The sequence below is a fragment of the Manduca sexta genome, chromosome 28 (assembly GCF_014839805.1).
Source record: "Manduca sexta isolate Smith_Timp_Sample1 chromosome 28, JHU_Msex_v1.0, whole genome shotgun sequence".
NCBI classification, from domain to species: Eukaryota; Metazoa; Arthropoda; class Insecta; order Lepidoptera; family Sphingidae; genus Manduca; species Manduca sexta.
In genome coordinates, this window is record NC_051142.1 from 11,922,540 (window position 1) to 11,949,255 (window position 26,716).

The 26,716-nt window shown below is 33.1% G+C and overlaps 4 protein-coding genes across 9 annotated transcripts; 1 reads left to right on the forward strand and 3 right to left on the reverse strand.

Annotated features, from left to right (window-relative positions):
* Positions 1-27: 27 nt before the first annotated feature.
* On the reverse strand, positions 28-6,205 carry LOC115442133 (metal regulatory transcription factor 1). Of its 5 annotated transcripts, none has more exons than XM_037444293.1 (8): positions 5,965-6,205; positions 4,836-4,888; positions 4,605-4,745; positions 4,417-4,535; positions 2,555-2,764; positions 1,501-1,635; positions 1,353-1,430; positions 28-1,018 (listed from the first exon to the last, which is right to left on the reverse strand). In XM_037444293.1, exons 2-8 carry the CDS (start codon positions 4,871-4,873, stop codon positions 291-293), a joined length of 1,449 nt encoding a protein of 482 aa, XP_037300190.1. In that variant the 5' UTR covers positions 4,874-4,888; positions 5,965-6,205; the 3' UTR covers positions 28-290. The 5 variants fall into 5 exon arrangements, with proteins under 5 accessions (XP_037300190.1, XP_030022972.1, XP_030022973.1 ...); XM_030167112.2 differs by having other exon boundaries at positions 4,836-4,892; XM_030167113.2 differs by lacking the exon at positions 4,836-4,888 and having other exon boundaries at positions 5,965-6,204.
* Positions 6,206-7,768: 1,563 nt separating this feature from the next.
* Positions 7,769-20,337, forward strand: LOC115442080 (reduced folate transporter). The gene is made up of 7 exons (XM_030167042.2): positions 7,769-8,387; positions 11,628-11,758; positions 13,589-13,733; positions 15,887-16,011; positions 16,309-16,494; positions 18,452-18,669; positions 19,049-20,337. The coding sequence occupies exons 1-7, from the start codon at positions 8,153-8,155 to the stop codon at positions 19,293-19,295; spliced, it is 1,287 nt and encodes a 428-aa protein (XP_030022902.1). The 5' UTR covers positions 7,769-8,152; the 3' UTR covers positions 19,296-20,337.
* Positions 20,338-21,846: 1,509 nt separating this feature from the next.
* Positions 21,847-22,288, reverse strand: LOC115442079 (single-pass membrane and coiled-coil domain-containing protein 4). The gene has a single exon (XM_030167041.1). It carries the CDS (start codon positions 22,285-22,287, stop codon positions 22,105-22,107), a length of 183 nt encoding a protein of 60 aa, XP_030022901.1. The 5' UTR covers position 22,288; the 3' UTR covers positions 21,847-22,104.
* A 792-nt stretch (positions 22,289-23,080) lies between these two features.
* On the reverse strand, positions 23,081-26,603 carry LOC115442078 (phospholipid phosphatase 6). Of its 2 annotated transcripts, none has more exons than XM_037444940.1 (4): positions 26,407-26,603; positions 25,252-25,398; positions 24,585-24,684; positions 23,081-24,230 (listed from the first exon to the last, which is right to left on the reverse strand). In XM_037444940.1, exons 2-4 carry the CDS (start codon positions 25,360-25,362, stop codon positions 23,836-23,838), a joined length of 606 nt encoding a protein of 201 aa, XP_037300837.1. In that variant the 5' UTR covers positions 25,363-25,398; positions 26,407-26,603; the 3' UTR covers positions 23,081-23,835. The 2 variants fall into 2 exon arrangements, with proteins under 2 accessions (XP_037300837.1, XP_030022900.1); XM_030167040.2 differs by having other exon boundaries at positions 26,259-26,590.
* Positions 26,604-26,716: the final 113 nt, after the last annotated feature.

Below are 26,716 nucleotides of genomic sequence, written 5' to 3' on the forward strand. Positions count from 1 at the left end.
CTGTGCCATTACCAATAAAACACAACCTTACTATAAAAACAATTTGTATTTCCTAAAAATAAATATCACATTGAAATACATTTATAAAGACTATAACATTTTGTTTCTACATCAGTTATGTTTATCACATAATCACTATAATCACTTATCTACATACAGACATAATCTCTTCATTACAATATTAAGCACCATATCAGTAATAATAATTTAACTACATCAATATAATACGAATATCGTAATTCGTAAAATTTAACTAATCCATGCACACTGTATGTCTATATGACTATTTATTAAATATTTATCACAGTACTGTATAACTTTGGGTCACTAGGATGAGGCACTATTTCTTCTATTTCTTCAGGTGTTACTTGTTGTTCTTCTATTTTCATTTTCATACACAAGCAACCTTCACCAATAGTTGCATTGCCACTTACAATACAATTCCCTAACACAGCCTTGCAACTGTTGTATGGAAAAGACTCTATATCATTGTGACTAGTTATTGCTGGGCTATAAACATCATTTTTTAACTCAATATCAAATGTCTCCTTTATTTTAATAGCACCATTTATACCTATTTCTATATTTGGTTTAACATTTTCGCCGGGATCATAGAAATTCATGCCCGGTGGTTTAGTATTGCTCAATGAACAAACACTAGCACATTCACAGTCTTCACAGTTGGCTGTACTAGGATTACAATTGAATACATTATTATTGGTGGATTTTACTTTATCGACAATAGGTGATAAGTCATACGGTGTCTCTGTATTTTCTGACATTTGTGCACACAAACAATTGTTGTTATCTGATTCCGCTTTCATAAGACATCCTCCTACTGCAGTTTTACAATCAATTAAATTTTTTACATATGATTCTGAAGCTTGTTCCTCAAATTTGATTGGAGGCTCTTCTATCGACTTTGTTCTTTTCTGTGGTTCTGTTATTGTGTTTGCCGATGCAACACATGCAATGTCTTTAAGTAATTCACTATTCTTTAAGTCACTATCAACCACACCTAAAATGGAAATTTTAGACATTATTCATTAAGACAAAAATATTTTTAGAGGGAAAGGTTTGTTGCTTTTTAATAGCTAAAAAATAGTTGACTTTCTTAGTGATAGTTGTATTATCGCGACTACCGCGCTGAGGACTAGGGTTCAAATTCAATGTCGGGCATAGTGATATAGTATTTTTCTTCTCAGTCACAGCCTTCACAATTTGTCTATGGTGATAAGCTGACGCCCTATCACAAATGGGACGGAATATACGCGATGGCGCTAGTTGCGCCTCTACCAAACCCTTAAAGAATGAAAGGTGTGTTTGTGTAAAAATACTTGCTTAAACCATACCTATCATAGAATTCCTTGCCGGGGATTCATTACTAATAGTATCTAATGGACTAGTATTTTCAGCCTCTGCGTTGACTTCTGTAAAATAAAATTATATTTTAAACCCTTATATATGATTGATAATAAACGTAAATTATGACATACTTACTATGTGTAAGTAAATGTCTCTTCCTTGCATATTCTGTGGTAAATTTTTTCTTACAGTTGGGTTCTATACAGTACAACCAACTACCTGGATTATGAGTATTAAGATGCGCTTTCAGATGATGCAATTGTATAAAACCTGCAATAATTATTACTAATAACTTAAAAATATCAAATAATTACACAAATAAAAATAAAACGCTACAGTATATTGTTATTTAATTAAAGCCTAAGTGAAAAATCCTTGCTATCTGATAAAATATTATTAAACTAATTTTCTGTACCAATAATTAAACTTTTAAACATAAAAGCAACGGCGGATCCCCCAATGCAGATTATTTTTACTCAGTTTACATATTATCTTCGCCAAACGGTGTGAATGTCTACAAAAAGTCACTATAACTTGCCGTCTAGTATTGATTGCCCAATGATAATGAAGTTGCTATAATATTTTTAATTTTCCTGAATATAATAACTACCAAGAGCTTTTAATCAAATACTTATAAGTCAATAAGAGATGGTATAATTTCTGATGGTATAATTAGCATGCAATACTAACTGCACAGCTCTGCACTATAAACCATATCTAACCTCAACATAATGTTTAATATATTTTAAGCATACTCCCAGGACTGCCTGTAGTTGACTAGATCATCTTAATTATTTTGATTTTAATTTGCGTTAAAAGTTATGTAAAAATATATAATATGAAAAATCATAGCTATAGCTTGTTATGTATAAATGATTTTTGATGTGAATTAAATTTTAATCATCATTTGCAACAGAAATACTTTTTAAAATGACTGCCTTGCTGGCGTAATTATATTGTGTACACTGTACGACGCGGTTATGAGATCCCGCGACGGGCAAAGTGGGTATTGGGTCTTCCGCTAAGTATCCGCCTGAAGATAGGAATTTGTGCCCTATATGGCAACAGACTTGCACCCTATCATACCATGGGACGAAATAGACTTGGCGGAAAATAGGTTCCTTAGTTGCATCCCTACCTGCTTAGGTGATAAGGGTGTGATGTATGTGTGTTTTTAAAAATAAATTACCTTTTTTACAAACATCACAGTAATGCTGTTTTGCATTTGTATGAGTAAGTATGTGATGTTTCAAATGATGATGAAAGTTGAATGATTTCCCACAACCATCAAAAGTACATTTGAATTTTCTTTCAGACTCAGGTTTGTGCGTCTTCATGTGTGTTTGTAGCGCTGTATCACTATTGAAGGATGCACTGCATTTCTCACAATTAAATGTACCTGAAAATAATCAGAAATTTTATTTTAAAAGTCTGTATGTCTTTAGTTATTTGGAAATTATTTTAATGTTACGGTTAATATGATAACAAAGAATTGAAAAATAGCATCCAAAGGTGGTCTCATAATGGGGCAGCATTAACTCCTAATTTAAATATTACCAAAGCTGAAATGGGCATGAAGTGAGATAAACTCTTTTAATTTTTTTAAAACATATAGTCAATGATCCCGCAGAATATACATTTTATTTTATTGCTATCACTTCCACAATACATAATATTATGTTACATGATAAGCCATACATAAAAAGTCATTGATATGATAGCTCAGCTGATACTAATTAGTTGTCTGACCATGATTCTTATTGAAGTTGTAAATAATATTTGGAGTCATAACTCATAATGAGATAGGAAAGAACTAATATAAGCAATACCTACAATTATCAGTCATATTGACCAATCATCAATATTGCACATGTTCTATACTCAGGGCCACTTTATCTATCATTTGCTATCATTTTCCTCACAAATTATAAAGTTGAAGTTATATATGCATGATAATCTAACTAATAATGTAAATAAGAAAGCTTGTAGTAGTAGTAGATAACATGTTGAGGTTTTGAGGTATTGGCCATGTACACAGAATACACTGAAAGAAAGATTTGGATGGAATATTGCACATTGAGAGAGATTAACCTTTAGGCTGCTTTTATTCTGGAAAAGTTATCAGTAGAAAAGTAAACACAACTTTTATGACAAGAACATCTAGTAATAAATATTTTTATAAACATGTAAATGATTAAGGTTGCACTTTATAATGAAATATAAATTATACCATCTGTGCTGGCTTGGTATAATCAGTAGCACCCTTAAGCAGCGTGAGGGTCCAAGCAGGTATAAAAAAAATCCCTAATTTCAACAATATCATTCATAGGTGTTTTGTTATTTAACAGGGTAGGTCCTTATATTCAACCTACTCTAACATCTCATTTGCTCATAGTCAAAAGCATTGACTGCATGACAATAAATAAAATAAAAAAATGTACAGTGTGATGACCTTAATAAAATAAAAGGTGATCGGGTAGGTCACTGCAAAGTCCTTGTGTAAGTGTGGGGCCCCCCATACAGAGTGATGTGGTGGTGGTGGCTCATTCCACCATCTATAGGCCACCACTGAGTATGATCCAATGATCATTCATCAGCTGAGCTATCATATCAATGACTTTTTATGTATGGCTTATCATGTAACATAATATTATGTATTGTGGAAGTGATAGCAATAAAATAAAATGTATATTCTGCGGGATCATTGACTTTATGTTTTAAAAAAATTAAAAGAGTTTATCTCACTTCATGCCCATTTGTGCTTTGGTAATATTTAAATTAGGAGTTAATGCTGCCCCATTATGAGACCACCTTTGATGCTATTTTTCAATTCTTACCAGATCACAAAATAATCTAGTAAATAGTAACCAAAGCATTGCCTTTCCTCAACCAAAACATTTATTATATTAAAGAAAATAAAGTTAATTCTAGAGCTTTTTAGATCCTTATTCCTTTTTTTGACCTACTTTCAATATTATAATTGCAACCTACTAATACTGATTAATGTTTGTGGAAATATCATGTTATTTTATATAACAGAGTGTAAGGTACCTTTGTGTGCATAGTTGATGTGCCGTTTAAGCAATATTTCATCTCTAAACTTTTTACCACATGTACAATACACATAATTTTTTCTATCATGCTGCTTCTCGTGCCGACGTAGTGCTGAGCTATAAAAAAACCAAGTGAATTATTTTACCGAATAAATAATATTATCGAAAAAAAATTATGATACTTACAGGAAACTAAACTTCTTGGAACATACAGCACACTGAAAATTTGGAGAATGGCTATCTTCATGCCTTTTTCTCTCACTTTCATACTTAAATCTCTTGGAACAATGTGAACATTTCAACTTCATATCTAGTAAGTCTGTCTGCCTAGGGAGTAAGATAAGAAAATCACTTTATTTTATATGCGGCAAGATCGAGACAGGATCTGACATTATGTGGGAAATTAGTCAATAATACTTAAATCTCTTGGAACAATGTGAACATTTCAACTTCATATCTAGTAAGTCTGTCTACCTAGGGAGTAAGATAAGAAAATCACTTTATTTTATATGCGGCAAGATCGAGACAGGATCTGACATTATGTGGGAAATTAGTCAATAATAACTGATGTTATCGTTCTTAATAATTATAATCACTGTATATGTCCTGTATATTGATTTATAAAATCTTCAATATAATGTACACAGAACACATGACAATTTAACTAATAAAAGTAATGTTGACATTTGACAATTCACAACTCGCACACGACATCATATAGTCGTAACTCAACATTTTGCGATTTTGAATTTTTAATACGTCTAGTCCGGATAATTCTTTTTCTCTGCAAATTAGTAAAACAATTGTAATTATAAATCTTTTTTGGTCGTTCACAGTTGTAATTTGAACGTAGATTTTTTTTTATGCATTTGTAAATCATATTTATACAAATTTATTTTTTCTGCTCCACTTCCCTATACTAAAATACTAGAATATATTGATTATATCAAATCTCGCACTAATCTGTGCTTGCACTTTGCTAATCTAGAGACTAGCCTCTAGAAATCTACAAACTTTTACGTAGTCTGTAGTTACTTTTACGAAGTTCTGGAGAACTACTGAACCAAATTTGAAAAATTTTTTACCAATAGGAAACTACATTCCAAACTCCTGAGTGCTACTTTTTATCACGTGGAAATATTAATCCCGGAATCCTTGTACTACAGAGCCATGGGCCAAATCTAGTAAATCATAAAATTGATATTTAGAATTAAACTTATTATTTCTTTTTCGAACCAAATGCTTTTGTATTTATTATTTGTACCAGTAATAAAATCTTAACTCAAAGTGTTGTAAAAATTATTTTAAAATATAAAATATTAATTTGTAATTAATCAAATATTCACTGTATAAAAAATAATATTATAACATTGCAAGAAGACTCGCCAATAAACTAGTAAATAAAAAATTTGGGGTTATAGTTTTGTAAAATTTAAAACCTAATACCTAAAAACGATAGAATTACACATACTTTATATTGATAATTATGCAGGAATATATATAAAAAAAAGTCAAATAATATATGCCCTTTGTATATGCCTCTCACCAAAAAAACAAAAGTCGTCAACCACCGACGTCGGTACTCATTAGGGATGAAATATTTGGTCAAATTCGTTTTCGTCGACGTAATATTCGATTTTGTTGTTAATGAAATAAATTCTTTCTTTTCTATGTTCTGTTTGTTGAGTAACTATAATAAAAGCCGAAAACTCTAACCACACGATGTGATAAAAAAAAATCTCGACTCTGACCCAGTAACGCCGCATTACACTACTGATACTCGTCACATTGTCGAATCATAGTACCTAGTTACTATCTCTGAATCAGAAACGATAGATAACGTCAACCCATAGACCAGCGGTCGGCAACCTTTTGGTAGACAAGAGCCGCAAGGTGGCAAAATTAAGTAAAGACGGGCCGCGTGTATAATAGTAACCAATGCCCAATATATAATATAATTGGCCACATCTAATACTATAAGAATCTTTGTCTTGAAACAGGTATTGATTTACAGACTAACTTAGAAAAAATGCACAACCATAATAGTTTGCAAATATATTTAGTTTGGTTAAAATTTTCTAAAAATCACCAAATCTGTTGCAAAATTCAGTTTGTAGTTTTATTAAAATATCTTTCATTTTATAATTTTTCTATCAAAAATCAATTCCAGCTTCTGACAATTTCTAAAATGATCTAACTTTTTTTTCTTTAAATCGAGAAGTCGCTACCGCCTGCGCCCCTCCTGCACGTCTCTCGCTTTTATTAATTTGAAAATAGAGCAGCTTTAGATGCACTCACTCTTTATTTAATACATTTATTTAAATTTTTAATAAGTACTTATTTACAAATAATCACGGGCTGCAAGCAGAATGTTCGCGGTTGGAATGTTATAGTAAAGAACATCAGTAACACACCTACGCACGATATCCAAAAAGCATTTGATTTATCCTGATTATTAAAAAGCACTACTGACTTTAGGGGCGAACTGGCCGAGCGGTCGCATGGGACACCGAACCTCAAGAGGGCACCAAAGATTCTCGGAGGCGCCACACGTTTGAGAATTGATCGGCAGTTATTAGAGTTCATGTAACACCATGAACATTGCTCAATTCGGAACTGTATTACCAGTAACGTAATTATAGAGTGACATGACGGGAATAATACCACGAGCTGCCGGCTTCAGGAGCCCCAAACTTTTATCAAATACTTTTATCTCTTATATATATATATTATCTATATATATATATACTTTTATCTCTTATATCTTATATATATATATATATATATATATATATATATATATATATATATATATATATATATATATATATATTATAGCGTAGTGAGGGACCCCAATGACCATTACCGCACCACAAAAATCACGTCTCGTTGAAAATTTGTACACACAGACTCATAAGTCTGTAGTTGGACATAATAATTGATAACTTAATGATGTTGTACAGTGTACATAGTATATAAAGCTTATTAGTTATTGCACCTACTTGACAGTATGGTCTTTAATGATTCTATATGGGAATGTTGTTCGTTTTAAATGCCGAGAGATTTATGTTCCTGTGAATACATTTGTTTTCAGCACGCTTTCAGTAAGTCATTAGAGGTCGCATACAAAAGTTTCTGCTTGAAATACCGAAAACTTAGCAATAAACAGGCAGTGTGGTTTCGCTCAAATTTTTCACCTCAACAATAAACATGAACTTACAAGTCATAACTCGAAACTACAACGGTTCCTCTGTAATAGGGTTTCGGAGATCGCAACGATGGTATGTATCAAGCCTTATATTACGTATTTAAAACATAGACAATTTAACTCTTGACAAATGATAAATGACAAGTGACAATTGACATATCCATTTTCGGATAAGAAAATTATTGGAATCTAATAAAATGATATTTTTGTCTAAACATTTGAATCTTATTAGCTCAAAATATTCGCTACAATGTACTTATGATTGGCAACTATAATAAATAAATAACTACCTTGTAGTTTCAGTGAAAGTAGCTTTAGTGCGAACATGTAGAGGTTATATCATGTTTGCAACTTCGCACTGTTTACGTAATACGTAAGTGTTGGGATGTTCGTGAAAACGTCCAATCACGGCAGGGGGCTCAGTACGGATCGGGCCACTCGGCGGACGAGCCGTTTCCGATAACCGCTACTCGCGGTAAGTTAAAATTTTCGCGCCCTTAATGATAACATTTAAAATCGTGCCAAAATGCAAGATTGGATGAAAGTGACGCTTTTACTATGTGCGTTTGGCACGTTGAGAGAAATACGGCCATCGGAGCCGTTTGTTTCGGAGTTCCTGCTGGGCGAATGGAGGAACATAACTGAAAACCAATTGACCCGGGAAGTTTATCCAGTCGGGACCTACTCGTATCTATCGCTGCTCATTGTCGTATTCCTCATCACAGACTTCTTGCGATTCAAGCCTGTCATCATACTATCAGGTGAGAACTGAATACTGACAAAATAACTATGTCAGGATTTTCTATTTATCTCTATGCCTTTTTATACAGAAGATTTGTGTTCAGTTATTGCATAAATAATACTCATTCAGTTCAATTCTAAGGGATACTTTTATGTATATCCATATTTTTTTCTGCTAAAGTTGCTTTTTGTGATTTATTAAATGCAATTTTGATAAAACATCAATACAGTAAATAATATATTGAACAAGGAAGGTCCAAATATAAATAAATTTATATTTATTGAGTACCTGACACCGTTAATAGTAAAACATTCACCTTGAAACCTTAACACCTTCTTTATTGTAAAATATGCCAAACCAGTTACTCATATTCAAGATTTCCTTTTCACATAATTTTTACATGGTTTGATAAAGTTTAGTTCTAGATATTCAACCTGTATATATGTATATAGTATTGTAGGAATAAAAATTAAATCATGGAAAGTCATATGAACTTTGTTTTAAAGAATAAGGAAAATACATGTGTATTGAAATAGTATGTTTAGTGAATTGAGAATATAAGGAAGGTTGTGTTTTAATGATGAAAAAAAATAATTATTCATTGATCTTTGTTCCAATTGGTTTGAAAACAAGCACATTTTTTATGAAAGATGAGAAATATTTTAATTATTTAATTAATATACAAATTAAATTGTATAGTTGCATCCAATAAATAATCCATGCAGGCTATGTTCAGGGAAAGCTCTAGATAGTTGCAAATTTCCTAAATGGCTCATAGTACATCAAAAACTGAGTGATGTTATCCTTTTAAATATTTGCACTATTTTCTCCATCTATAAAAAGGCTGACAAAACATGCACAGCTCTTAGTTCTAAATAATGTTTTCAATTTCATGGGAAGTATGTAAGAGATCATTTCATGACAGTCAATTAATCTAATGGGTTGCAGTAATAAAATAATCATAATAAGAAGAGTAGATATTATACAAAAATACTTGAAATAAATAACATTGGAATTGAGCTTTAATTTGTTTGTTTAAGAATGACTGTTTCATATAATTTTACAAAATCCCCTTCTTTATTCAAGTTCATGGTTTATGTAATTACAATTAATTAGTATTGTTCTATAAATTAAAAAAAAAACTAACACACATAGAAATAAAGAAGCCAGCCACATGACGCCATCATACCGGAAGGCAGAGGTGGAAGCACTTTTCACCATGGGTGGTCTTTCCAATGATATGATGGAGGTCAAGCTTATCGCCATATTAGCCATAATTTCCAGTCTCCGGACAGCAAAACAACCAAATACCACTGCCCAGCCCGAGATTCAAAACCGAGACTTTAGAGCGGTGTCGGCCCGCGCACTCAAAACAACTACGCCACGGAGGCAGTCAGTTTCATAAATCAATACATCAATAAACGTCATCTTATGTGAACACTGCAAGGAATATGCTCCATGCACGTGACTCATTCATTGACTTTCATTTGGAATTCTTTGCGCAGGCTCTTAGTACGGCTTTAATAGAAAATATTTAAAAAGAAAGAGAAATACTTTCTCGTTGCCTTCATCGTAACTGCTCTAGAGTTCAAATCATGAATAGTTTTGCCTATTATTTTAATACAATAGTAGTTACTACGTAGTTCACATGTTTATGGTAAAATATCGTTAAACGTATTCAAGTAACTAGAATCGGCTGCAATGCAAATAAATGAAGACAATTAGAAGCAAAACGTTATCTTTAGACTACTTTAAACCACATGAATTGCAAAACAAGAAAGTATTTTATCTCTGTCTTGTGTGGAGACAAAAGTTGCTTTTAGATTATCTCAGGCATGTTAAATAAACTAACTAACGTTCGAGCAATCCATTTATTCACTGCCTAGATAATTATACAGTCAGCGTTAGCTGTTGCAAGTTTCCTAAACCTATTTACAATTTGATTTTTAACTAGACAAGTGATAAGTCTTTACAAACACACACACACACACACAAATATACATAGTCACGTATTTATCCCCGAAGGGATATGCAGAAGCGCAACCAGGGCACCCACTTTTCGCCAAGTGTGTTCCGTCCCATGATGTGATACAGGGCAAGCCTATCACCGAATCGGGCACACATCTCAAACTCCGTTTATAACTCCCACTAAGTCTCTACGGTTATCCATAATCAGCAATACCACAGAAAAAAATATTAAAAATTGTACTGATACTGCTTTAGTCAAACATTAGAATTTAGATATAAATATTAGAAGCAGCTTAACTATAACTGAATATGATGTCGATAGGAACACAGCAAATGTTTACACACTGCAACTTAACGCCAGAATTCTGCCAAAAGTGTAGCACTTGTGAACAAAATATATCTTATCAAGGTAGATTCTAGCGTACGAGAAACCTGCTACGTACTCGTAATGCAATTACATTATTTAAGACGCCGCGTAAAACGAGAAGCGTGTTTTTGCGAGATATTCCCTATGGCTTGACCACACATGAGCGATCATGCGAAAAGAAAACTGCTTTGCGGGTATGAAGTTACGCTCTGAAATCAATAATTAGCTTTCTTTTAATATATAGAAGAAGCGGATCTCTTTAGTATTGTTCGGGGTGCATAAATTTGGTGGCTCCTCATCAATTATTAATTGTATTTGATCCACTTTTATCGTCATGAGAGACTACTCAACGTCATTAGATCTTGATTAACTTTAGAAAGAAGCCTTATATTCCAGAATAGACATTACTGTCATGATAAATAATTGCCTTAAATAGACCTAGGTAACTTGCAGGCAGTGCGAAAATGACCATGTTTTGTTCATCAGTTTTTTTTTTATTTACGCTAAAATAATCTAAGTAAGGTGGTCGCTCCGGGTCCGCGCATACTGACGCAGATTTTTACCAACCTTAACATCATTAATACTTTACCCAACTAATACTACACAACGCAGTGTTATAAGTCGCTACCACGCCACATCTTGCTTTACCAATTATCGTAATTAGAATAAACGAAAGAAAGAATATTTCTTTCATTCTTTCTTTCTCAATTACGATAATTACGAAAAGAACGAAAGAAAGAATATTTCGTTCATTCTTTGTTTCTTAATTACGATAATTACGAAAAGAAGGAAAAAATTGTCTTTCTTTCTTAATTACAATAATTACGAAAAGAACGAAAGAAAGAATATTTCTTTCTTTCTTTTTTATCGTAATTTCTATCAATAGCTTCAGTAACGCTAGGTTTTTTTTTATATTTGTTTTAGGTCTAAGTGGCATTGCGGTTTACGCCATCCTGCTATGGACGACCAGTTTAGAATGGTTGCAAGCGAGTCAATTCTTCTACGGTCTGTACATGGCAACCGAAGTCGCGTATCTCACCTATATTTACGCAAAGGTAATACAAACACAACTTACTGATATTTTCTCATATAAAGTAATGTTAATAATTATTAAATTAAATCCAAGATTGATTCCTTCCTAACTGAATTTCGGCCACGGCGGCCAATCTCAACGGAGATCAGCCAAGTACGCAGAGATATTATAGTGCACAAGTGTGTGCTCAATACACAGGTGCACTCTCTGTTCCTTCGCTTTCATAGTATGATGAGACGGCAATCCGACATGACCGGAGAGAGATCAGGCGCAGGACCAACGAGCTTACGTGCTTTCCGAGGCACGGGGGTATCACACTGCTAATTTCCTGACTCCACTGCGACTGAGTAATTTTTAAGATGGAAAAACCCAATCACAGTTACTTAGGCCCGACCTAGGATTCGAACCTAAGAACTCAGCGTGGTACTCATACTCGTACCCTGTACAATCACAACTATGCCACCGAGGCAGTCAAATAAAACCAAGATAATGCTTCTGCGTCTAGTTTAAGATCTTACTGAGAAGGTATTACAAAATACAATGTTGAATCTAGCCATTAATAAAACTGAATACTATTATACCTTTGTCGTCCCATTGTCTATATTTCGGATAACATATCTCCATTAATTTTACTATGCAACCTGCACGCCCGACTCTTGGCTTTTATCCAATTCCTACATAACAGTCACCCAATTCTAAAATACTCAAATGCGCCTAAAAAGACAGGATATTTGTATCTACTGAATAAACACAGCACCAACAATGTTCCGCGCCAGCTAATAAAATACGTGAATTGATGGAACTCAATCTATTTGCTCGAGCTAACGAGGCGCCATTTGCGTTTGAGTTCAATCTCGCAATTTGGTACACCCGTGTTTAGAAGCAAAATATACACATAATTCCTATGTGTTTGACATATTAAAAGTTGTAAGTTAATTATTTAATTTTTATTTGAATTGATGAAAAACAGAATACCATTTATCATCAATTAAAAGGAGAAGACAGAAGCGCCACTAGTTCACCTTCTGTTTGCCGTGTGAATTCTATCCCATGATGTGATAGGGACCTATAGACGTATCGATCACAATGTCCTGACTCCAAGCTAGCACTGCGTTAAAAAAAAAACAATATCATTGCGCAACTCGGGATTCGAACACGAAATCTCTGAGCGAAAGGCATACCGTGCACGCAACACCACTACATCAAAGAATCAGTTAATAAAATAAAATATTCACAGCATACTTCGGTAAACGGCCAACAATAGCGGCGGAATCTACGTCCGTCAGTCGGCAACAACAAACCTGTTTTCTAGTAATTCATTCGGTTTATGGAATAGCATGAAGTAAAAGCTGGATACTGTACAGTACGATTGCTTTTAATCGGCTTTAATTTAGGTACGGCCATTAACAGTGCCGTCGATCATTATACTTAACACTAGATTTTGCCTGCGGTTCTGTCCGCGTGGAAAAGATTTTTCCGGGATAGAACGTAACTTATAGCACTCGGGAGTAATATAGTTTCCTATTAACGAAAAAAATATTATCGGTTTAGTAGTTGCTGCGATTAGCGTGTTGGAATGCGTTAGTATAGATATCGCATGGTAACGACTTGTTTAATTTACCTAAATTGTACTTACATTATAGCTAAAAGATGTTATATTTTAATATATCAATTGTAGTATTAAACTTGCTGGAAAACACCTCCTTAATACATAAGTGAATAATTTCCGGTCTGAATTAGTCTATTTGTATAACCACAAATAGACTAATTCGGACCGAGCGTACTGTACTATCCTAAGACTAGACAACGGTAAACATCCCGGTAAGTATCGTGTCACGTTTGTGTGACGCAGGTGGATTCCGGGAAGTACCCGGTGGTGTCGTCGTGCACACGCATCGCTGCGCTCACGGGCCGGTTCCTGTCAGGCGTCAGCTCGCAACTCCTCACGCACTTTGGCCTGATGGACTATCGGCAGCTTAATTACATTACTTTCACAGGTATGTATTTTTTTCTTTCAATTAATTTTGAGATAATGTCGCATCAATCAAAGCGAGATACAGATTAGGAATTAATCTCATCTTCAAACTAACCACGTGGTTAATTTAAAGGTGCCCTAAGGATGAATCACCCATTTTGTGGCACTCCCTAATTTATTTATTTATTTTGAGAGTTTATGACAGAGAACACACGTTACATTATTTTCACAATATTCCTAATATTGTGGCATAAACCCTTCGGTAGGATTAAAGAGATATCGTCACACCTACTTAGACAATTTATTACATACTAACTAAAATATGTTATATATTACAAGTTATTATTTCTATATATTCTACACGCAAGTATCCACCCACTCTTATAACCAAGCAACATTGTTTACCCTTAATATTTATCACTAATTACCAGCCATCAATTCTGGCAAACTTTCACCCATCCCGCTATAAAATTGATTTGGCATAGATAGAGGATTGTACTTTCGCCTACACATTATTTTACGTGTTAAACTCGTGATTATTTATTATGGGAATTCCAATTATATCACTGAAAGACGTGTTGCATAAATAATAAACTCAACAGCGTCGTGGCCTAGTGGTAGCGTACTTGGATTCAGCATAAGATTTTGTCTACGGTGCTCAAGTCGAGAAACAAGAATTTAAGAATTTAGTTTATTTCGAGTTTAGGTACACACTTGATTAAAATTGGTAATTGGCACCTGAAATTCATGTTAACGTCAAACTCAAGATTAAACAAGTATTGACACGTCATTGAATTAAAAAAAAGAAACATTTTCTTTATTTATAGTGTAGAAATAATTATGTTTATATCTCAGAGTCTTTGCCATATTTACCAGTACACTGTTATATTATATTTAAATCTTACGCCTTAAAAGAAATTTAATTATCACACACATAAGATTCAACTGACGGAACTTACTTATACTCGTGTTATTACTACGAGATAGCACATAAATGAACCATATTGTAATATAGGGACGTTGGAATAAATTGCTATTTATATCATTAATGAAGTCAAGTCTAGACAACGTGCGTGGCAACTTCCGCATACCGAGCCCCTTCGTGCACCCCGGGAACGGTTCAGAGAAATGTATCGCATGCAGTTGCGTGACTTGAGTTCAACGACACATGGTTCAACTAACACCAAAATTAAACTTTAACTAGATGATATAGAGTATATTCTTAATTGGATAGATTCATATAAAAGGCCCAGTAAAACACAAACGAAGTCTTCCATCGTACTTTCTATATAAACTCTTGGGACATTTACATACCCGTTTTTAATTAAACATAAGATAAAAATTAACCAAACATTACCCACTGTTTGCTGTCAGCACTGTGCAAATACAAAAATGTGCATTCATAAATATTAATTTGCGTCGTAAATTGTCGACGCAGCTTGATATGTGCAATTTCATGAGTAAACTTCACTCACGTAACAATAAAAGTTAGAGACTATTGAAAAGGTACTTATATACGATGTTCGTAATTCCTATTTGCAATAATAAACATTTAAATAACATAGACATTTACAACTACCTCAATACATAATCAAACAGACTGACATCGCACTACGTTTCAAAGACCTACAATAAGCAATGGACACAATATTCCACACAACTTCGACACGTCAGGTGCTTTCTCTAAAGTGTATCAGATTTTCTAATGCAATAAAATTCGTAGTAGATAGGTACTATCACTCCTCCTATACTCTACTTCCACTCTTATGCTAAGTTTAAACTAGCAAGTTCATGCAGCAATATATTTAGCGACAACTTTTTTAATAGTACAAAACGCAATTATATTAAGCGTGATAGCGTAGTTGGTGGTGGAACGGATTGCCGAGACAAATGTCCGCAGGTTCAAAACCCAAGGCATGAAGTCTCCAAATCTGCACTGGGCTAGCGTGGTGGGCTAAAGCCTAATAACTCTCAATAATAGAGGAGGCCCGTGCCCAGCAGTAGGGCAGTATATAATACAGGGCTGATATTATTATTATTACTAAGCACATGCGATTTGCCGTGATTTTTGGCGGTAGAAAATGCATATCGATGATTTTTTCAAGTTTTTTTTTTGTATTCTAAACATCTAGTAAGCTCTTTCACAAATTATTATAAAATATTAATATTTTCCAGCTCAAATACTGGCTACATTCTGGGCCCTGTGGCTACCGCCAGTTAATTATGGAATATATTTTCATAGAAGAAATTCGGCAATCAGTATACCCATGGAGAAACAGCCGCGATTACAACAAAATAGAGTGAGTACTACTTAATGTATTTTTTTTTATAATAAATAAAGCAGGTAAAGTAAGGAAGTTTTCAATTATTGTTTTTTTTTTATCTGAGAAGATTGAGAGAATAGCGCATTCTAACGAAAAAATATAAGTATATTAACAATTTCTTTTTTTTCCAACCACGCCACGCCACCTTTTACAAAGCCAACGGTCTTACCTAGCTAGGTGTGGTATAGAATTTCATCAAATCATCAGAAACACTGTCAAAAATGTGTTGTTAGTAAAAACATTAAATAGAATTGTTAAACATTATTATTTCAGCAAACATTCCAGTCTACGTTGGTGGAGGCGTCGTCGCTGATCGCGCGCCACGCCCGCGCGGCGTACACGCGGCCCAAGGTGCTGGCGTGGTCGGCGCTGTACGCCGCCGCGCTCGCGCTCTTCGTGCAGGCGCAGACCTACGTGCAGCTGCTCTGGAGGGAGATACAGAACGAGACTAACAATACGGTTAGTGCGCGGTTAATGTAGAACCAGGTAGATTAGACTCTTGTATAGATTACCAATTATCAAGATTTGATGTGGCAAAATCGTATTAGATTTGAGTAGGTTCGTTTTAGAATGATTTTCAAGATCAAATTTTTACTTCGTTACTGGATCTTCGCGGTAAAATATCAATATTTTAAGCTCGCAAAATCAATCATGTTATCTTTTGGATGGCATTGATTTAACATTTTTAAAGACTAGTAATATTTTACAGTTTAGGCAACGATTTCATTTTAAGTTGGTAAATTTTACGACAATCAAGGGACGTAGTCCTTTTTTGTCGGCAGTACATTTAGGCTCCATTGTACCATAAGGTATATTATAGTCTCCGACGTACCTGGATAAACATGACGAATGGCACTATCTACTAATAACAATGACAACATAAACTAACTACATACAAAAGCAAAATACACGCGACAAGTAATCCTAAGATAAAAACCAACACGCCGTTTATCGCAGTGAGCGTTTATGTTGATGAAGCAGATTACATATTGTATATTTAATTTTCTTAATTTAGATTTGAATTGCAATTATTGTTATACCTACCTATCTGGGTGTACTTCCTCCTATTAAACCTAACAATTACTGGCTCAATTTTTACGGATTGGAGTATTTCAGCGAGGATGGACTCGCAATTTTTTTTTATTATTTATTTATTCAACAAATATATGCAGCCATTACAATGTACACTCAATTCAAATTGGCGGAACTATTAATAACATCCAACTTTATTCTATAACTATTAAAAAAAATCTATAATTACTAAAATATCTTTAGAAAAACATGATATTCATATTTAATTTAATTTATTAATAAAGTGACAAATAATATAACCGTGGCAAGCTAAAATAAAAATAACTACCATATTCCTTCTCAGGGTTTAATCTTATACTGTACCAATTTGTTTGCCGTTTATGATATTTAAACGTGACTGTTACGCATTTGTATTAGAATAGTTTTCCGTTATGTTTAATTAATATTTAGATGGTATTTATTGTCAGAAAATTTTCGAAAATTTCACAGAAAATTCGCACATGTCGGATAACATATTCTGTATAATAATAATAATATAATCCCTGTATTATATACTGTCCCACAGCTGGGCACGGGCCCCCTCTACTACTAAGAGAGATTAAGCCTTGGTCCACCACGCTGGCCTAGTGACTTAACACATACTGTAGCGGTGGTTGATTCATGACGATTTAAAAGAGTTTGTATATTACAGAAAGACTATTACAGAAAAATTTGCGATTGAATTATATTATCATAGATAACATTTAAACTTATAGGTACAGCTTTAACACTGAGGGTACTGGACTATAATCATTTATTTCCAATGACTACACATTTTTACTACCAGTTATTTAATTCATTGTGTACATTATTCTATATAAAACATAACAGCAAATAAAACAAAACGTATTAAAATTAGGTAAAAGAAATGAGGCAATACATAATTATTAAAATAACTACACTGTTTAAAAGAAAATGGTAAAAGAGTTGTGCTGCTATCTCTTTCATACACACCCTGTAAGCATCTCTACTATTCTTCTTACTTGAAACACATCTCTAGGAAACCATAATGGAATAATAAAAGCGTGTTAAAATGGTCTACTTGCGCGATTATTCTATATTGTATTAATGATTTATTCGTTTTATAGTCATGGAAGTTATAAGACTTGGCGCTCTTAAAATTTTTTAAGATAGACCAAATTGCTACCGTGGCGCCCCTATAGTTTGACTTTTTGATGCACAAATTTTTCTCCTTCCCCCGCTCTCTTACTCCGGATTTCAACGGCTTATATTTTGCAGAATTTAATCGAATTTTTTGGTTTGATAAATTTTATGTGACGCATTTATTATGAAATATTAACTAGCCAAATACCCCCTTAGTACATGTTACGCCATACACGTGCAGGTGGCGTACAACGGCGCAGTGGAAGCGGCGCAGACGCTGCTGGGCGCCCTGGGCGCGTTCATAGCGTCGCTGTGGTCGCGCGCGTCGCTGCCGGCGCCCGCCGCCGCGCTGCAGGGCGCCGCCGTGTTCCTCGCCACCTTCGTGCCCAACGTGTACGTCTCCTACGCCGGGTACATCGTCATGGGCACGCTCTACCATTACACCATTACCCTGGCCAGGTAAGTTTATTGACATCTTTAACATAATAATATATAAATTGAGACACATGTTGTCTCTTTTTTTTATGCAACTAAAGGAAGAGTTGCGCATACCGTCCGCCTGATGGTAATGGTTTTGACATATTTTATTTAACTACTTTATGTAAAACCAAAAAGCTCAACAAATTCTTAATTTCTAATTCCCTATAAACTTTGGTCTCTGTATCAACAACCGTATATTCTTCACTAAAATTTTTGCTTTATTTTAGACAAACAATAATTAATATTTGAAGTTAATGTGTAGAAGCGTTTTGATGTTTTGAATTTGTTCAGCTGCTTCTGTGGCTGACTATACAATATCCTACATAACGAAGGTACTAATATTATATTTTGTTCTCAGCGCCAAAATAGCAGACCAGCTAAGCGACGAGAGCTGCTTCGGACTCATTTTTGGAATCAACACGCTCCTGGGCACCGGGCTACAATCTCTCCTCACATATGTACTCATACAAAATCTAGATGTGTCCATATACAGCCAGTACTACTCCTTGAGTGGCTTGTTCTTATTACTAGCCTCGTTATGGATCCTGGGCTGGATGGCCCACATGTGCCGACAGAAACAAAGTATTCATATAAGTAACCAGTGAAGAATGAGGTGAACCTTGATTATTGTCTATGGTTTTTTGAGAAATGAGGTATTTACTTAAGTCTATTTAATAAGGTAATGCGGTATTGGTTTACGTTGGCGAAAAATGGAATTGAACGGGAATGAAGTGGTGCAGATGTGTTTATGCTTGTGTTAAAAATAATTAGGCATAGTGCGATTATGTTAATTTTGAAGTGAGAACAAATGAACACAGTATTGATTTGATAGTTATTTAATGGCACTGCCAAACTATTGTTGGGAACAATTTGATGAATCAAAGTTGAATCAAATGAATTAGTTATATTATTTGTTCAGTAAAACTGACGACTTATGAGAATCTATTTTATTTTATTGTTTTTTTTTAGTACTTACAAATTATGAACTTATTTATAGAGAAATAATCTGTTTACTTAATTATTGAGTAATGTGTGTAATTTTACAGAAGTGGTTGTACCAGTACATCAATAATTTAGATTTTCGTCTATAAGGGGTGTCTACAGATCTATATTACGTAATAATGAGTTGCTATCTGACCGACACTGTCTATTGAATCATAATGAATAGCTCGTTAAAATTTATTGTAATGGATATTCTAACAAATACGTAATAATAAAGACAAAAGTATCTGAGTACGGAATGCGTGTTTCCAACACATACATGCTCCGTTTTTGTTAAAGTAATTCGAAGGTCGGATATTTTTGTAATAGACTTTATAAGTAGGTTGTTTGTTATTATTGAATCAATGGAGAATATAAAATATGCACTTAAGCCGCAGCCTTGCAGTACGACCGATATCGGCTAACGGCACGCTAAATGTACTTATCGTATATTTTTTATGATTGACGCATTGATCCATTTTATGTACGTTACGTGGCGACTGTGATGAATGCTTATCGGAAAATTTATCTTGCTTTAATATTGGTTTTAATTTACTTTATGAGAGGAAAAATTATTTTCATAATTATTTAATGATCTCCTCAAATAAAAAGTACCACAAACATGAAATTCTACTGTTAAGGAAGCCTTGAAAACAATTGTATAAGTATTGAACCAACTGCAATGACGTTTGTTGATTTAGTGTAACAATTTAAAGACTCGTACAATGCAATAATGTGTTTCCTTGAAAATTTAATAAGACTTATACTGTGATAACTTGTAGTATGTTAATTATAGCAAAGTTACATAATAGACTTAAGGTCATGTAGGCTACAAATTCCATAAAGTCACATTACCCCAGTTCCGAATATGATTGTATCTTCTTATTGCAGTGCTCTAACACTGCTGGCAACCTAGGTAATGGATTAATGCAAACTAGACAGTGTATTTTTAGCCAAAACTTGCAAGTGAAAACTGCACATATGCACTATGAGTTGTGCCTTGCAGAATTACAAAAAATAATCATATGTATTCCAAATTATTCCATGTTTTTAATAACATTTATAACTTTAAACTTCAAATATCATATCATGTTAAAGGATTCTTCGAGTAAATGTAGCGAACATAGTGACAAGTCTTTGTGAAATGAGTATAACACACTTTACTGTTTTTGAAAATTATACATAACAATTAAAGGTTTCTTGATATTGTACTCTCGTGCCTCTGAATTTACATACCGGTATTATTTTGTTGACTGCCAAAGGGTAATCGCATCTTCTAACTCCACATTCTATTGCACCTCACTTCAGTTACCATCAGGTGGACTAGGGTGACTTAGTTGTGCATGTAATTTTTTTTTTGGTTTTGTTGGAAATTGCGTTTTTACATTGTATGATGTTAATGATACATAATTACAAAGATTATTATAAGTTGTATTGCAGCTTTTTTTTATTTTTATTTATGTTATACAGATAGTATGGTTCTGTAATATAATTATATTCAAGAAATTATTGAATAAATCTTTCTACATTTTGTTTTTTATTCCTTTTATTATTATATTACTATAAGTTAACTGCAGTAATGGTAATTTTTAAATGTTTATCAAGCAATTTGCTATGCTGATAGTGTTATTGCATATTGAATTGATGCAGCTTCTAAAACATAGATAGGTACTTATTAATAGCCATCTAGTTTTAGGTAGTAGGTGATTGATTTTAATTAAATACTATGATTTTCCCTACTCCCTATTACTATTTTGTGAACAAATAAAAAGGCAGATACTCCCTGATGTTTGATTATTGGAAGCTATGAACACCTATAATGGCTATAATTAATATGTTCAATTATAAAGTGTAGAAAAGTTGTTATAACATCGTTAAATTCACATTAACATAAAATGGTGAGTGCATGGTTGCATAAATTTTATTTAAAAATGTAAATTTTGTATCACTTTAGAATAATCTTTTATAATTTTTAGAGATTTGCTGAGATGGTTCCAGAAAATAAGTACCCTGATATTAGATAATGCATTATATTATAAAGCTTTCAGATCTGCAAAAATAACAAAACTTTAGATTTATTCAAGAAATTAACTCCTACCATGTGAAAAAAAAATATGGTCATTGATTGATGTTGAAAACAATATGAACATTTGGAGAAAATTCAAACAAATAAAATACATATAATTATTTTAATAATGTATTATTTACATAAATTTTATTATATCTTTAAACATGATATGTCTAGACCCTAGACTCTAGGGTATTGAATGTTTTGAATGTTCTAACACACGGTATGTACCACAATAACCCACTAAATATTACCACATAATAAATTCACAACCTTATAAATAATCCAACACCAAAACTCTATATGTGGCATAAATAATTTACTATTATATACAATAGCTCACACATCTTATTTCTATGTAAACGTTACGCGTATTGCATTGTTGTCGGTCTCGTTTTTACGTATACATAAAAACAAATCAGCATGAAAATGAACGCGCAAGTCGGCAAAACCACCGTGTGGATCTGTTGACGCATTTTGGCAAATTCTTGTTTCCTTTCTCTCTTCTGTTTTGCCGTTTCCTTAACTGGTCCCTTGAGCTTTCTCATGCTGTAATTTAAATAGTAGAATGTTGTAGAACTATAATTATTTTGATTCGTTACGCGCAAATAGACCTAGAAACAATATACACAGGTAACAAAATAGATTGATCTCGCAGATAGAAACAATCACCTGATATCTGGTAATTGGTATTGAGGCAAATAAGTAAATAAACTACTTTATTTTGGAAATTTAATGATTTCGCCGATTAATCTACACATCAAGACACGTCACGTCACAACACAGAACGTCGACTGACGCAGATGGACCAGACTGACGTGTGACAGTTGAGATGATTTTCTTTATACGTTTCTATGCGCTTAGTGCAGTATCATAAATTTTACTAAATTGTCTATTGGCATTTAATCGCCTAATTAGTTTATTAAAAATGATATATGCATAGTATCTGTTGCTGCTTGGTATATATAAAAAATAATACCGAAACAGAAATATTACCGCGCTATTACACCAATATTTAAATACCCACCAAACTAAAAACATTCAATGTCTAAAATCTAACAAATAGAAAAAATCTGCCTACGATATAATGTTATTATCACTAAGAAACCAGAATAAATTAAATAAATTTTTATTTATATTGAAATTGTTTTACTCATTTTACCCCTTCAGTAATAAAAAGTATGGAAGCATGTGTGTTAATCCAGAGCATGGTCTATCCATGGTTCAACCAAATCCATGAGATTTTTGTGTTTACTTCTAAGAAATGTTTAGACATTTTCAAAGTTTCAGCTTGAAAACTTCTGAAATATCCAGCATTATTTTTTCACAAATAAAAAAATATTTTATTATGTATTAACACTTTATTAAACATAGATAAAATTATACTAAAAAACATCTCACTAACATGTAAAAATAAGTTTGAATTAATGAAACGCTTTATTTTAAATAACAACACACTGCAAACATAATTTAATTATCCACCTACGTTTTTCTGTTGTAATTCATTCTTAGAATGTATCAGTGAATCCTTGACATATGCTAGCTACCTTTACATCATATAATATAAATACAGTAAGCTCACTTTTAATGCACAAGTTAGTAATTTACGGTAAAAATTAAAATTTAAAAGCTAGATGGCGCCACAAGGCGAAAATGTACCTACCCACTGAATTTATTTACAAAATCAAAGAAAAAGTTGTTGCAAAATTCAAGTTTCTCAGTATTTACAAATTGACCTTTTCATTTCCACAGTAATGAAACTCTTACAATTTTGAAACTTTTTTGTTCTAAGTCTACAATTCATTTTGGACAATAGTTTGCATATGTGATATTTAAAAGTATTAATGCATTACTTAGATAACAAAAATTTACGAATCATTTATGAACTATTCATAGTGGTGAACTTTACATTTGCACTAATACATTTACCGTGCCTTAAATAATTTCACAATACATTAATGGGTAAAAGTGTGTACATTGGTATCTGTTTTCTTTAAATTATATCTAATTCGTTATTTAATATGGATAAGGCATGAAAGTGAATAATGATTTTGATATTATTATTGAACTAATTGATAGCTGTATTTAATTGGCATTCACACATGGTATTCACCACCATCCAGTTTCTCATCTGATATTGTAGACAAAATACTAACGGACGTGCTTTGTGAGAACCATATAAGCGACATGAACAATCCTTCTAACACACCAATACCTGCACCAGCCAGCACATCTAAAATATAATGCCTCTCAGACACCACTCTTGATACGCACACTGCTGTGGCCCAAGCCATAATTGGAGGGTACAGAAACATTGATACAGGATCTAGATATATTAATATAAATGCAATCATCACAGCTCTGCTTGCATGGCCAGATGGGAAAGAGAATTTGTCAGGTCCAACAGCCAACAGCTTGTTCATTGGAATTGGACGACGTCTCCGGACTATAGCCTTTATTACTGCTATTATGACTATATCCAATATTAATGCTGAAAAAAATTTAACAATTAAAAAAAGATAATTGTTATCATGTCTAAAAACATATTTTTATCTACAAGTTATAAAGATAAATCATATTTGAGTCACCCACAAATATTTATCTTACCTCCTATCACATTATGGGATAGGCGGTGAGATTAACTCAGATCTTAACAGTTGGCGAAACTTGGGTGCTCTGGCTGAACTTTTACCTACCTACCTACCCCCTAACTACCTCTTCAGGGATAAAGGCCTGATAGTGTCTGTATGTATAAATAATAATTATGTTGAAAAGACACTTAATTTTATGTTGCATAAAAATTATTCATAAAGGATAGAACAGCCTTAATAAAAAAATATCTTACCAAAGAACATGTTTACTTGTAATTGATATAAATCTTTATTGTTGAAAAACCATATAAAGCTGAGCCAGCCTGCAAGCCACACAATGCCGTGGCATGATACCTTAAAAAAAGAAAAGGGGTAAAGTATGTAACATGAATATAATGTTAAATTCTAACCCCCCTAATTCATAGACGTTATTTATCTAAGGACGGAGCATTGCTGTGATAACAAGTCTGTTTCTCAGAGCTGACAGCATGGCAGTCTTCACAGTGCATAGAAAGTTGTGATTGGGTAATGAGATGTAACATGAATCTAGTTGGCTGTCAGATAAACAAAACTGAGAAACAGACTTGTTATCACAACAATGCTCCGTCCTTAAATAAATAATGTATAAAATAAGAGGGTATATCTTTTTAAGGTTCACCATATTAAATAAATATTACAGGTGTTGAATAAAGAAACAGGAAGGCGAAAAACACTCTCATAAATAAATAAGAAAATTACATTTTACTAATAATATTCCAGGAACTGAATTCAGTTTCTCCTAGTGTTGCACTTTTATACATTTACTTTTCAGAAAGTGAGCGTGAAATATGTACTTGATTTTACATTTTTTGAAACAAAAGAAAGTAGAAAAGAAAAGTTGTTACTATGAATATAATCAAATATAATATTAGCACAACACACCTCCAGAAATTTGGCATGATTCCTTAATGATCTCAGTGCAGTTGTTTTAAGTGCATTCTCAACAAATCTCTTTGTGATTTGAACATCATAATATAATATTTTCTGCAACATTGGTGGTACTTGTCTTTTTGAATCTCCTTCGTTAAACTGAAACATTTTTATAAAACAAATAGATTAATTTTAATTACAAAAAATATCTTTCCAGACAATTTTCTAGTTCTATTATTAGATCCTTTACATGCTACTAATGAAGTCATTGGTACTAAATAATATTGTTAGTGGCCAGTTCACACATTGACTGTGGCTCACCCAACAATTGTGTCTTTATAAATGCAACATGCATGCAGCGAGCACAGTGATGTGTCCCTTCCAAGGCTGTCCCACTCACTTGCATGACCCCACCATATGCCAATATGGGGCAAAACACTCTGAGCGTGGTGGCCGCACTGGCTGACAGTTAATTGTTTTGGTGCAACAGTCAATGTGTTAAAACCTAATGACAAAATGTTTTAAGAATTTTTTATAGAACTTCTTTACTTAGCATCCCTGCATTATCTTTATGCATTGCATATAGATAGTAGAACATGATATTGATAAATAATTACTATAATCATTGTAGTGATAATCAAGAAGTTCTTTTTTTATTTTAGATTGGATTACAACTAGAATGTTAACTAGAATTATTTATAATTTCAGCTTCAATTAGTAGAAAAGGAAAGACCCAGACACATTAGGAAAAAATTATTTGAAAAATAATCACAGTAATATTAATGCAATAGTGTAGAAAATATTGGATCAATTATTTTCAAAGCTAGTAGATACAAATAACATAGAGGCATCATTAAAATAAAGGCATAGAAATAATGTAAAGTAATACAATAGGAAGCATAATTAAAATTTTAAAACTATGCTAAACATATTTTTAAATATGAGTCAAGCTACTACAAATTAGTCATATCACATAAAATACAAAGCGTGATATGATAGAACGCTATCTTAATTCTTACCACATCCATGCTGAATTAATTGCGTGAATTATTTACAAAAGAACGAAAGCAATCACTTGTGTAAACGGAGGTAGCAATATTATAATATGATAACTGGCAAGATACTATACTACGACTCTACGACGTTCTAAAATATAATATGGCACACCAAATACTGAAACAGGGTTGTTCTTATAAGCCGTATTCCAAAACTTTGATCTATTCGTCGTCAGCCTTATAACATATGCGGCACTACATTAAAATTAATAAGGATATTAATGCTACAGTTTACTAATACAAAACTCTGATGTGGAAACTGGAAAATGGAAATGTCACAGACATGTCAACAGTCATATAAGAAATGACAGCTGATGGGGTTCCGGTCTAGTGAAGACGCTTTAAGCTAGGCTAGCCAGGCTTATAGTATAAGCTTTATACATCTGAAAACGCATACTGAAACCAGAAATTCAGATTGAAAT